Here is a 12,530-nt window from a genome sequence, read left to right as displayed (position 1 = left end):
TAGAATTATAATAAAATCTTAACTGCACCAACACTCCATAGCCTGGCAGCAATTTATCAGATGGAAAACCCCCTCAATGACAAAACAAACTCTGTGTCCATCGGTTTTCAGGGGAAGAAAAAAAAAAAAAGACAAGTTTTGTTTTAAAGTAGAAGCCATAAAACATCATAAGCAGCTAGTTTTAAAAAACTCAGTTTAGAAAAGTGAACTTTTACTCTGCAAAACGGCAAATTCTAACGAGATAAATCGAAAACCCATAAAACTTTAGTCCACATAACAAAAGAAATAAAAAAGTATTACACAGAGAAAAAAATCTGTATCTTCCCATAGAACGAAAAGCAGGCATTCCCTAAGTAGAGGAGACAGTGTAACCACTGCTGGCACACAAGTCGGTGGACCTCTGATTAGAGCCTCTTCTCGCGACCTTAGGATGGATGCAGTTGTACAGACAATCTCAGCTAATGGTTTATTTTCATACTTTCAAAGGTTCTCAATTGGGAAGCCCGCAGCAGCCAAATCCTCTAGCTCTTGGTAGGAGGGATGGAAACATTACTACGGCCAATGCCAACGCAGGAAAGCTACGCAGGTTGGTTTTGAAACAACCGTTGCAAAATCAAATCTGATTCATCATTAAGACTACACTATAGCAAAGGAGGGGGAAAAAGGGTCAAAATAGTAAAGCGTCATGCATTCCCCCTCCTCCACCCCCATGCTTGTTGGGGAAAAAAAATAAAACAACCCAAAACCAAACAAACCCTGAACAGGTGCTTTCTCTCCTCTCTCTCTCTCTCTCTCTCTCTCTCTCTCTCTTTTTTTTTTTTTTTTTTTTGCTATAGACCCATTCAGCCAAAACAGCTCAGCATTTCACCAGCATTAAGTAGTTACTCCGACTACTTTGGAGTCGGTTTCCCGGATACATATGGAAACTAAAACGCATATTATGATGACTGAGAGGAAGCAATGTACTTTTTTTTTTTTTTAAAGCTGCTCTAGGGGATCCCTGGGTGGCTCAGCGGTTTAGCACCTGCCTTCGGCCCGGGGCGTGATCCTGGAGACCCGGGATAGAGTCCCACATTGGCTCCTTGCATGGAGCCTGCTTCTCTGCCTCTATGTCTCTGCCTCTCTTCTGTGTCTCGCATGCATGCATAAATAATAAATAAATAATAAATAAATACGTAAATAGATAAATAAATAAAAGTAAAAGCTGCTCTAATCCAGGCGCTCTTGGCAATCCTAAAGGTAGGCAGAGCATCAATTCTAGAGCTGCAGAAGTCGGCCGCAACGCCTTAAGCCTAATAGAAACGCTATTTGGCGGAGGTCTCCCGAGACGCCGGCAGCTCACCTGCAGCTCACCTGGCACCCGCAGGGCTGCCCCCCGCCCCCGCCCCGCCCCGCCCACCACCCACCTGCAGCTGGAAGCGGCGCGGAGAGACGCTGAAGCCCTGCTGCGCGGCGGGGGCGCGGCAGACCTCCACTCGGGCGGCCTCGTCGTTGGGGTTGTGCAGCAGCAGGGGCAGCGTCCGCGAGCCTCCCAGGCGCACGTCTCCGAAGCAGAGGAAAGGCGACCTGCAGAAGTGGCTGAGAGACAGGACCGGCGGGGACGCCGCCGCCGCCTCCCCGGCCGCCGGCCTCGGCCCGGAGGGGCTCACCTCCCAGCTTCGCCCGGCCCGCCGGGTCGCCATGGCAGCGTCGAGACGCCGCCGGAGGTTCTGGCGCCGCTCCCGCGAGGCTGCGGCGCAGCGGGGACCCGGCTGGGGCGTCTAGGAGCGGACTCGCCCCCCTTTCGTGTCCAGTCGCCGACGCGCCACGGAACAGTCGCACGGGCCACCAAGGCACAAACCACAGACCGGCGCGGGGCCCGCGCGGCCCCAACCTCGGTTTAAACGCGTCGCCTCCACCAATGGGCGCGCTCGGGCACCGCCCACCTCCGGCGGGGCCAATCAGCGGGCAGCAGGCGCCAGCCAATGGGACGCCGGCGCCTTATTTAAACGGTTAGACGGGCCCTCGCTCGCTCGGCTGGGGCGGGGCAGGACCGGACCGGACCCCACCCCACCCCGAAGCCCGAGCTGCAGCCTAGAGATTCGCTTTTTCTTATTTGCAAACAGGCTGAGGTAAAGGGAAGAGAGCAACAGCATTTATTTCCACCGTAAATGCAGCCATCATTGCGGGTGCCCGGGCCAACCTTAGGTAAAACCGCGAAGGAGGCTAATTAATTTAAATGATTGCTCTCATCTAACATACCCCGCCCTGAATTATATAGTCATTAGCTCTCCTTTTGCTCTGGGGAGGGAGGGAGGGCGGGGCGAGCCCGCGGGGGGGGGGGCGAGGAGGGCAGCCCTGCGGGTGCCAGGTGAGCTGCCAAGTGAGCTGCCGGCGTCTCGGGAGACCTCCCGCCAAATAGCGTTTCTATTAGGCTTAAGGCGTTGCGGCCGACTTCTGCAGCTCTAGAATTGATGCTCTGTCTACTTTTAGGATTGCCAAGAGCGCCTGGATTAGAGCAACTTTTAGTTTTACTTATTTAGGATTCCAGTGGCTGACCCTACGAGGGCTCAGTACTTTGACAGGCTGGGTTTCTTCTTACCTCGGGATCCTGGGAGCAAAACACAAAAGAAAACCGAGATTCCCAATAATTCGTTAAGTAATGGTTTTGACAGCCACTGCCCTTGACAACTTCTTGCTTTTTAATTGTGGGTATGTAATGATGATTATGGCTTGCATATTACTATTTACGAGATGCCAGGGATTGTTTAAAGTCTTTTACACATTTACCTCAACTCTCATTTCAACTCTGTGGAATAGCTACTCTTGTTATTTTACAGTTATTTACCGTACAGCACACAGGACAGCAAGTTGCAAACCTAGGATACATACATAGGTAATTTATAGTCCTGCTCTGCTCTTATCCACTCTACCATCCTGCCTCTAAAGATAGAAACTAAACTATAAGGTATGGAGGTGTGTATGGCTATGCAAAAGTATATAAAAAGCAAAGGCTCTGAGTAGAAAACAAAATGAGAAAGGGCAGATATTAAATCATATTCACTGACTCACTGACACCCAACACAACCTGAAGTTGAATCTTGTTACCTTACCAATTTTTAAGCAAAATTGTTTACTGAGTTTTTTTTTTTAAAGAAGCCTTTAGGATTGATGCACAATAAGAACACTGCTAACTTTTTAAGCAAAAAATGCTAATATGAATTACAGTGATTTTCAAGTACACTTATTTCATATTGTTAATGTTATTCATCAATGTGACATTGCAAATATAAGCCCTCTTAAAGCTTAAGTCACTGAAGTGTTTGGTTCAAGTCTTTTAACATGGTGATAGTACATTTTGTTTATATGTTTTCCCTTCATAATTTTTCATGAAGAAATGCTATTAACTCACTTTTTTTTTTTTAAAGCACAATGAACTGTCCTGGGTATTTTTTTATTTGCCCCTCCACTTCCACTCCCCTATTTTCCACACTGTTCTTTGCTGTGGGATTCTGATATTCTGTATATGCTACATTAATAGCTTTTCTTACTCTATGGCTTCTGGTTTGTTTCGAAGAGGGAGGTCACTAAGGGAGAAGAGGGAAGGGAGGGTACTTAGTCCTTCTTCCCCTCTCCCACCTTGGGCTGACTACATCTCATCATTAAAAGTGACACATAGCCTAACAGGTAGGTGCCCTCTCCACATGGGTCTTTCCCCTCATCCCTTAGAATCTGGGGGAGGGAATACCAAAGTTGTTAATAGTTCCAGAGTATTGCATTATTGCTTGTTTCCCTACATCCCGGTTACATTTTTGCAAATGCAGGTGACCTTAGGAAAACATGGGTTTGAACTGCACCCGTCCACTTGCAGGACTTTTTACAGTACTCTAAATGTATTTTCCTCTTTCTTATGACTTTCTTAATAACATTTTATTTCTTTAGCTTACTGTATCTTTAGGAATATAGTATATAATACATATAACATGCAAAATATGCATTGTTTATGTTATTGGTAAGGCTTCTGCTCAACAGTTGGCTATTAGTTAACTTTTTGAGGAGTCAAAAGTTATGCAGATTTTCAACTATGCCAGGCAGGGGTCAGTTCCTGCAAAGACCCACATTGCTCAAAATCATCTGTATTTCCCAGCCTTTCTCTCAATCTACAACTTGGGAAAATTGTGGATTTCCTTGTGACCGACCGTTTCATAAAGAAAGAAAAAGCCTGGTTTATGGATGGAACTGTGTGGTAAGCCAGATGTTCCAGCTGTTTATGGTCTTTGCATTGAATTTTTAAGGAGGCATGCAGAGTATGTTCTGCATTCTTATGCTTTCGAATGTGTTCAATAAAACCTAGATATGCTTTATTAGGACCAAAGAAGTTTATATTTATTTTAAATATCAAAATAACACAAAGAACTAGTTCAATATACAATACACTTCCTAGTCTTCACAGAGAACTGAATTTTTCTATAAAGACATTTGTATTTATGAAACATGAGACAGCTAAAATATCTATGTAACACAAGATACTTCACACACAGTTGACAAAATAATGAATTTTGATATTTTAGATTTTTCTTTGTAATTGCTTTTAAGTGTCCTTTAATGATTAAAAACAAAACTTATGATTTGAGACTGAAGGCTAAGTTTAAAAGCATTTCCACTTTAATGTACATCATGAATCCCCTTAATCAGAACACTTACTACACAACATAGAGCAGCTAAATGCTCACCTCTGTACTCATTCTTTTTGGCAGCCACACTCATCTATTGTAATACAGTTGTATCTATAGGGATAAGAAAAGTCCAATTGTTGGAAGAAATAAAAATTTTGTAATTACACCACAGTACACTGTCCAACTTTAACGCAAGCAGGAATATCAAGCAAAGAGGCAAAATAACAATGGGAAGTATACATGCTCTTCATTCAAGAAATGTTTTAGACTCTCCAACAATAATGCAAGCACTGAAATTACTTTTTACTTAAGAATTTAAAAAAAGATATGTCCGTCTTTGTATAACTTCTATTCTCGGAATATAATTCTTATTTTCTCTTTGTATAAATGGCTGCAGAGGCTAAATTTAAATTGTCTTGAGATTCTTCAATAGTCATAGATTTAAAATCAATACATAGCAAGGTGAATGAAACATGAAGAGTAAACAAAACATAGTCACTCTCTCTACCAAGACCTTCTTTCTCTCATCTTCCACACAACCTAATCCTATTACTTCTATCTTATTAATGCTACTTCCAAAGGGAAGAGCAGAAAGCATGCTAATATTCTAGGATAAAAGGATCTTTAAGTTGAAATAACATTAGAGGAAACAAGGGGCTGATCCCAAAAGAACACTATAGATTTTACTGAGAGGAATGTGCAAAAGGGGGAGGATCTATGGAAGGATTGCCTATAGGTCCTAGAAATTATTTAGAAAATTACTCTATTATCCATTATTCACTGTAATCACAAGTAACATTTATCATAATAGTATTTAAAAAGTTTTAGAAATGCTACTTGTTCCTTATTAAAGAATACATTTTTAGTCACTTCAAATTTGGCACTGAATCTTAGAACAATCCAAATATGACTTTAAAAGTCCTAATTTTTCCTGAGTTCATCAACTCAAATTGTATGTTGTTTGGGATGTTGCTGCTCTTAATGAGAAACTCATCTCAAACCATCACCTCTAGTTCAGTTTTAGGCAAACTGAAATGAGAAGCCATTCAATGTAGAGCTGTGTAGTTATGGGAACTAATTATTTTTAAAAAGGGAGGGGAGGATGGGTGGGAGGAGGAGACAGTGAGGCAGACACACTACTCATTTGATTTTATTTGTCAGATTCCTCTAATAAGTATCTAGAGACAGGCCCTGGAGTGGCTTCACAGTAACTATAAAGGCCACAAAAGAGATTTAACAAAACCAAATTTTCACACTAGTACTTAGTGCCATTTTCCTAAATAACCATAAAGTAATCTAAAAAAAGGGTTGCCTGTCCAGCAGGCAGCACAAACATAAAACCCATAACAACAACAACAAAATCAAAATCATTTATTAACCAGTACAATCTAGCCAGCAGAATCAATTTTAAGCAACTACAACACATTGAAAAGGCACAAAGCATTCAATTCAGAAAAGACTGGGTATAAAAAGGACACTGTCAAAGAGCTAATGCTCTAAATCTGACTTTTCATCAATGATATGTTAAAAATTATCTGTAGGAAGAGAACTCAAACTTATAAACATACCAGTTTGTGTTTTTGTTTGCAATTAAAGAGTAAAAAGCAACGAATGATATTTACTTACTTTTTAGCCCTTAACAGTTTGTAGTCACTCTGCAAAGATGTCTTGACACTTTTAAAGTTGACAGAAAATTATTACTGTACCTATTTCATGACCTACAGTCGCTTAAAAGGAAGTCACTTAATAAAGCACCAGTTTAAAACCCTATTTATGCTACTCCTTTTCTCCCAGCAATAAATGACTAAATTACTTAAAAGTATGCAAAGATCATTACCTTTACTATTGTTGGTTAAATCTTGCTGGCATGAAGAACAAACCCTCATCTTAAATGGTATTTTAGGCTGCAAAAAATAGGTGGGGTTTCTTATAAAAATAACTTCAACTTGTCTTAAAAAAAAATTCTAAGGCAAAATTATTTTAATAGTGTAGTGTAAAAAATAAGCTTATTACTTAGCATTTAATAGTGTCCACTTAAAGATAACATTCAATTAATTAAACTGAGGAAAACTGAGTATTCTTACTTGTAATTGGTTTGTCAGTATGACTATTCCCAGAGTATTTTCTTCTGTTTTTATTTTTATACATATAAACACAAACAATCTTAGTATTCAAACTAATGATTTTTTTTTTAAATCCATAATCCTAGGACTTCAACTGTGCTTCTTTGGACAAATATTTATTCAAACAACAAAGAATTTTAATTCTTTTAAACTATTTTAATACCTACTAAAAATCTTTGGTGCATTTAAGTAAAAACTGATTAGGTTAACAAATTTCTACACTTGATAAATTATTCAATTTACATATTAAGTGCTAACTGCTATAGCTAAAAAATTAATTTAAAACAATAAATTATGCTCATAAAATAAAAAATTCTGAATGAGGCTAAACTTAGTTGCAAGATTCAAAATTAAGTATAGTTATACAAAATTAATGGATTTTAGAGTTAATGGGACATTTGTCCAAATACTCCAAATTAAATATTACAAAAGGTTAACTGAAAAAGAGTAGGCCTCATTTCATATTTTTTGTGCCAACTTCAACAACATATATACATTCAGTTTGCCCAAATCCATGAGGTTTTCATAATTTTAAAATTTCCTATATTCTAATTTTGGAAATTAGAGGCAGCAGATTTGTGTATGTTAGTCCACCCGCTGAGATCAGTTCTTCCTAAGAATTATGTTATCTAATTCCCAGACTGCTTAAGATTACATGAGAAAATGTAGTGCCTGGCACATAGTTAAGCATTTATTAATGCTAGCTTTCTTTCCCTATTAGTAGCTCTGCCATTTATTAACGATGTGAGCTTACTGAGTCCTTTATCTTAACCTCAGATTCTTTTTCTCTAAAATGGGAATATAGTACATCCTTTCTCTTTCAGAGCTGCTTATGAGGTTAAACGAGATAACTGAAAGCATTTTAAAAGAGAGTAAACCAGTATTCAAGTTTATCTACAATTATAACTAAATATAATTCTATTTCACTTTATATAAGAGATGTATTCCAGAAAAGTTTTATACTGTAAACCAATACCTACAATCAAATTATAGGGGAATTATTATGAAAAGAATCCTAAAGTAAATACCTTCAAAAAGCAAAGTATTCTTTTCAATGTGAAAATGCAACACCCTATTTCTTTCTTGCTACCAAGCATATAATATACTGTACACAGACACATACGTGCCATCTGCCTTTCTGTAAGTCCAAACTCTTCTACAATGGTTTCTGTTACTGTAAGGCAGGGTATACTTGTGGGTATTATTTCATTTCATTATAGTAAGGTTTTTAGTTAAAATCTTGGTCTTTATGATAAAAATCATAAAGATCTGTATTTTTACAAGTCATTTTGAAAGACTAACAGACTAATAGTACCTCAGATAGTCAAGTTCAATCATGTAAGTACCTCATATAACATTTCCACACAAAAGCAAGAATGTTTTAAAAAGAATACATTAATCATCTCTACTGGTCCTAGATTAATCACAACCAAACCCTGATAACTGAGGTGAACTCAGGTTGGTTTTGTTACTTACATGAGCTACTTTGGTTAACTGCCTCAATCTCAACATTTTTTCTCCTTTTGTTTTATTTCCACTAGTATGGTGAATTTTCCTGTAAAGTACCTTCATTTCTTAAGTGCTTCAGTAAACAAGTTTCCCCATTATTAAGTGGTTAAATTTCATTCATTAGAACTTCATTATTTTATTTGTGATTTTTTTCACAAGGGCTGGGCCAGACTTTACAGTTTACACAAAAAAAGTGCTTAAAGCAATTAGGAGTGTAAACAAAACTGAAATAGAAAACTCTTAAAATTGCTATTTTCCAGTAGTTTACATACAAATGACATGCTAGTAATAAATCAACCCTGCCTATTCTAATCCTTCAAGCAGCTCTACTAGGAAACATTATCCTAGTTTTAAGTTTAAATTGACTTGAAAATATGGAAAGTGCACATCTTTAAAGGTATTTTATAATTTTGACTTTTTTTTCGATTAATTTTTATCACTGAGGTTTTTTTGCTCTGACTGCTATTTCTTTTCACCAAGTCCTCAACTTTTGTCTCCTACAAAAATAAAAATCAAGGATAATTACAGACATTAGGCTTATGTGAAAAACAAAATTAAAGGTCTTAGAGTACATGTAAATCTGTATACAAGTAGTGGTTCCCTTTAATTAAAGTAAACATTATGTTTTAAAATTTGGCACCTTTCCTAACAATTACATATGAAATATCTAGGTTCTGTTTCCCAGAATTTCGTTAGCCAATGTAAATGAGATCAAAAGTAGCTTGTTAGTTAAATTTCATTGATTAGTTATAATTGCCCCTCCTTTAGTGAGATGAAAATACATGCTATGATGTACTGTTGATGTTTCTTAAATGACAAAATATAAAAAGATGAACTTACCTTGAAAGCTATCTAGTTAAAACTGTCATAATTTGCTTTTAATACATTTTCAACTTCTATAATTTAATGCCTATACATAAAAATTTGCATTTCTTATTCATAATTATTGAAGCATAGGTAAAAACCAATCATTTGGATAATTATTTCAATTCTAGGGTTCATTTAACAAGCTAATCTTACATTAAAGTTAGCTTTCTGGCTTTGAATTTGCCAAAAGACCAAAGGATTAATAATAGCCTGAAATTATGGCCACATAAAAAACAACACAGAAATATCCAAGACTTCCCTATAAATTTAAATTCCTAATTCGATTGTTTAAAATGCTGAATGGATAAGTTAGGATAAGGAAGAGTTGCAATTATCGGCGTACTCTTACATTCTTTCTTAAAGGCTACATAGTCCTTAGGCTTGTTTAGAAGATGGTGAAGGGAGAAAAGAGGATTGAAACTAAAGAAGAATAAAAATTTCCACTGATAGTTAAGGAAAAAACCAAAAACAAAGCCATAAAGTCAACAGCTAGTAATTTTGAAAAGTTTGAGAAACCATTAAAAATTAGCACTAAGTCATTTTTAAAAATCACAAAAATGTTCATTTCAAATATTATACCTCAAAATGTGTCCAAATAGATACTTGTATGCTCAGTAAACAGAGATACGTATTTTTCTTGATTTGAAATGGTTCTGAGGACTGGAGAAACAAGAGAAAATGAAAAAATAGCAGCCCTACTAATTTAAAAGCCATCAGTCTAGGCTACCATTAGCACATAACCATCTAAAAAGTCTGTGGAATGTTTAGATTTACTCATGAATGATGCTCATTATTAGAAATACTTTGTACAGCAGTAGCATTATCGAGGCCTAGTAATGTTCCAAGATAAGACTGTTCTCTAGGATCTAGCATTTGCTCAGGTCGTACTGGATGAACTATATTTGCAGGTTGAGGAGTAAGAGTATACTTTTCCAGAAAAGCTAAATCAGCTGCTCGGGGATAATCAGTTGATTGTGGCTGTGGCGACAAGATGTCGTGAGAAGATGGTGGTAGGGTGGTGGTATGACGCACCAGATCACTCTGAGTGTCAGGCATCTGAACTGGAACCAGCGTTACTGGAACACATACTTCGGCAGACACGTTCTGTAACATAGTCTTGGCTTCTGCCTGATAAACTTTGGGCTGGTCCATATATTGTTTTGTTTCTGTTTGAAAGATTTTATCATCAGATGAGTATTCTACTGGCAAGGATACAAGTTTTTCCTCAGAAGTACCGAGAGGATCATCAGGAGATTTTATGCCATGAACATGGTCAATGTGGTATTTCAGCTTGTCTTTCCGCTTAAATGTTGCATTACAGTGCTGACAGTTGAAAGGTCGGGCATCAGAGTGAATAACCAGGTGTTTTGTTAAAGTTTTCTTAATTCTAAAAGATTGATTGCAAATTTGACACTTGTATGGTTTTTCACCTGTATGAATAAAAATGAAATTAAGTGTAAAATGCACTCACTTGGTAAGACAATGATTTAAAGTAGCAAATTTTCCACACGAATACTCACAGGAACGTAATAATAGCAGTGATACTACATGCTATCACATAAGGGAGACCGTATATTAAGCCAGTGAAGAAAACGGGCTTGAACATTAAAAAGATCCGGTTTGAATTCTAGCTGTACCACTTACCACTCAAACTTGGAGCAAGATAGTTTCCAAATGTAGTTTCTTCACCAGAAATATGGAATAACAATAGTACCTACCTCGGAGTTGGTAAATGGATTGAATGAAAATAAGTCGTGCTCAGATCTGTACCTGGTGTAAATACTAAACGGACCCAGAGGATTATTATTGCTTGCTTTTATTCCCACTACAGCCCCTAAAAAAGTTGTAAAACCAAAACATCTAATTTCCTCCCACGCAAGAAGGATAAAATGTAAAACTGCAACTTTGATTAACTGGGTTCTTAGATTCAGACTAAGAAATAGTGATACTTGGGATGCCTGGGTGGCTCAGTGGTTAAGCACTTGCCTTTGGCCCAGGGCGTGATCCTGGAGTCCTGGGATCGAGTCCCACACCAAGCGCCCTGCATGGCGCCTGCCTCTCTCTCTGTCTATGTCTCTGCCTCTCTCTGTGTCTGTCTCTCATGAATAAATAAATAAAAATCTTAAAAAAAAGAAAAAAAAGAAAAGAAATAGTGATACTTCTGTCTAGCCTGAGGTCATCATAAGGAGAATTGATCAGGGTAAACAACAAGGAAGTTGGACTAGTTTTCACTTCTTTGTGAGTCAGGTTTTCACACTGTAGTTTTGTTTTTAACATTAAACATTATAAATTCATAGGTTAGCCAAAGTAGTAGTCAGAATAATGGCTTCCCAAAAATGTACACGTTCTAGGAAGCTATAAATACTTTATTTTCCATGGCAACAGGGGCTGTGCAGATCTGATTAACAATTGAAATGGGGAGATTAATTGGATTATCCAGGTAGGCGCAATTTAAACACATGAGTCTTCAAAAGTGGCCGGTTACTGAAGAAGAACAGTTCAGAGAGATGCAATGAGAACTCAACCCCTGCATTGCTGGCTTTGAAAATGGAAAAAAGGGCCAGGACCCAAGATCCAAGAAATGTGGTGGCCTCCAGAAGTTGTGAAAGAAAGACACTCAGCTTGTAAGAAGTAATTAAACTAGAATTTGCGTCTTGGTCCTACAGCTCAAAGAATGAGTTCTACCAAAAGGACAATTGAGAAAGAAACAGATTCTTCTCTAGAGCTGCCAGAAAGAAATGCAGCCATACCAACATCTAGATTTTAGACTTCTCATTAACAGAGTTGTAAATCATACACAATTATACTGTTTAAGAGGCTGTGGTGATCCGTTACGGCAGCAATACAGAACAAATAAGCCCACACAAACAACTGTATAACAGACACAGAGGCACTTATTTTTAAAGCTAAATGAAAAGGTTTTATAGTAATTGTTACATGGGTTTGTTGGTAGCACTGTTTTCTTCATCTCTCCATTTACGACAATGCCAAATCTAGAAAATTAAGAGAATTGCATCTTCAAGTTGAGCCACCAATATCAAACAATTAATTATTTGTTAAGTATTATTGTTTGTTATTTTGTAGACCACTGGAACTTTCAAATCCCAATAACACAAAATTTATACAGACAGGACTGCTGGTTTCTGTACTATTAGACTTCTACTTGTTTCTGGACTTGTATCATTACTGATATCACTAAAGAGGAAGTAAGACATGAAGTAATACATTATATTAAGAGTTAAAATTCCTGAAAAGATAGTATTTGCAACCATGTATAGAACACACTGTATCCACAATTTGATTTCGCCTGAAATACCTAGAATCAGGGACAATATGAAAAAGGTCATAAAAGAACATTCTGAAAAACAAAATTACA

The 12,530-nt window shown here is 37.6% G+C and overlaps 2 protein-coding genes and 1 long non-coding RNA gene across 6 annotated transcripts in view; 1 reads left to right on the top strand and 2 right to left on the bottom strand.

The window, feature by feature from the left end:
• Positions 1 to 1,847, bottom strand: part of ASPM (assembly factor for spindle microtubules) — a 71,994-nt gene extending 70,147 nt beyond the window's left edge. The window contains exon 1 of one of the 2 annotated variants that reach the window (XM_025429732.3): positions 1,407 to 1,847. In XM_025429732.3, coding sequence (XP_025285517.3) covers positions 1,407 to 1,682 — 276 coding nt within the window. In that variant the 5' untranslated portion in view covers positions 1,683 to 1,847. The remainder of the gene's footprint in view (positions 1 to 1,406) is intronic. The other variant, XM_025429731.3, reaches the window with a different exon arrangement.
• Positions 1,848 to 1,985: 138 nt separating this feature from the next.
• The window catches only part of LOC112648293 (uncharacterized), a 30,669-nt gene continuing 20,124 nt past the window's right edge, over positions 1,986 to 12,530 (top strand). For both annotated transcript variants that reach the window (XR_007411766.1, XR_003128896.3), the window contains exons 1-2: positions 1,986 to 2,187; positions 4,127 to 4,225. This is a non-coding gene — a long non-coding RNA (uncharacterized LOC112648293). The remainder of the gene's footprint in view (positions 2,188 to 4,126; positions 4,226 to 12,530) is intronic.
• ZBTB41 (zinc finger and BTB domain containing 41) overlaps positions 6,011 to 12,530 on the bottom strand; it is a 43,668-nt gene continuing 37,148 nt past the window's right edge. For both annotated transcript variants that reach the window (XM_025429728.3, XM_025429729.3), the window contains exon 11: positions 6,011 to 10,584. In XM_025429728.3, the coding sequence (XP_025285513.1) occupies positions 9,929 to 10,584 (656 nt within the window). In that variant the 3' untranslated portion in view covers positions 6,011 to 9,928. The remainder of the gene's footprint in view (positions 10,585 to 12,530) is intronic.

The sequence above is a fragment of the Canis lupus genome, chromosome 7, assembly GCF_003254725.2.
Source record: "Canis lupus dingo isolate Sandy chromosome 7, ASM325472v2, whole genome shotgun sequence".
NCBI lineage: Eukaryota > Metazoa > Chordata > Mammalia > Carnivora > Canidae > Canis > Canis lupus.
Note: the sequence above shows the minus strand (reverse complement) of the source record. Positions and strands in the feature narration are given on the sequence as shown.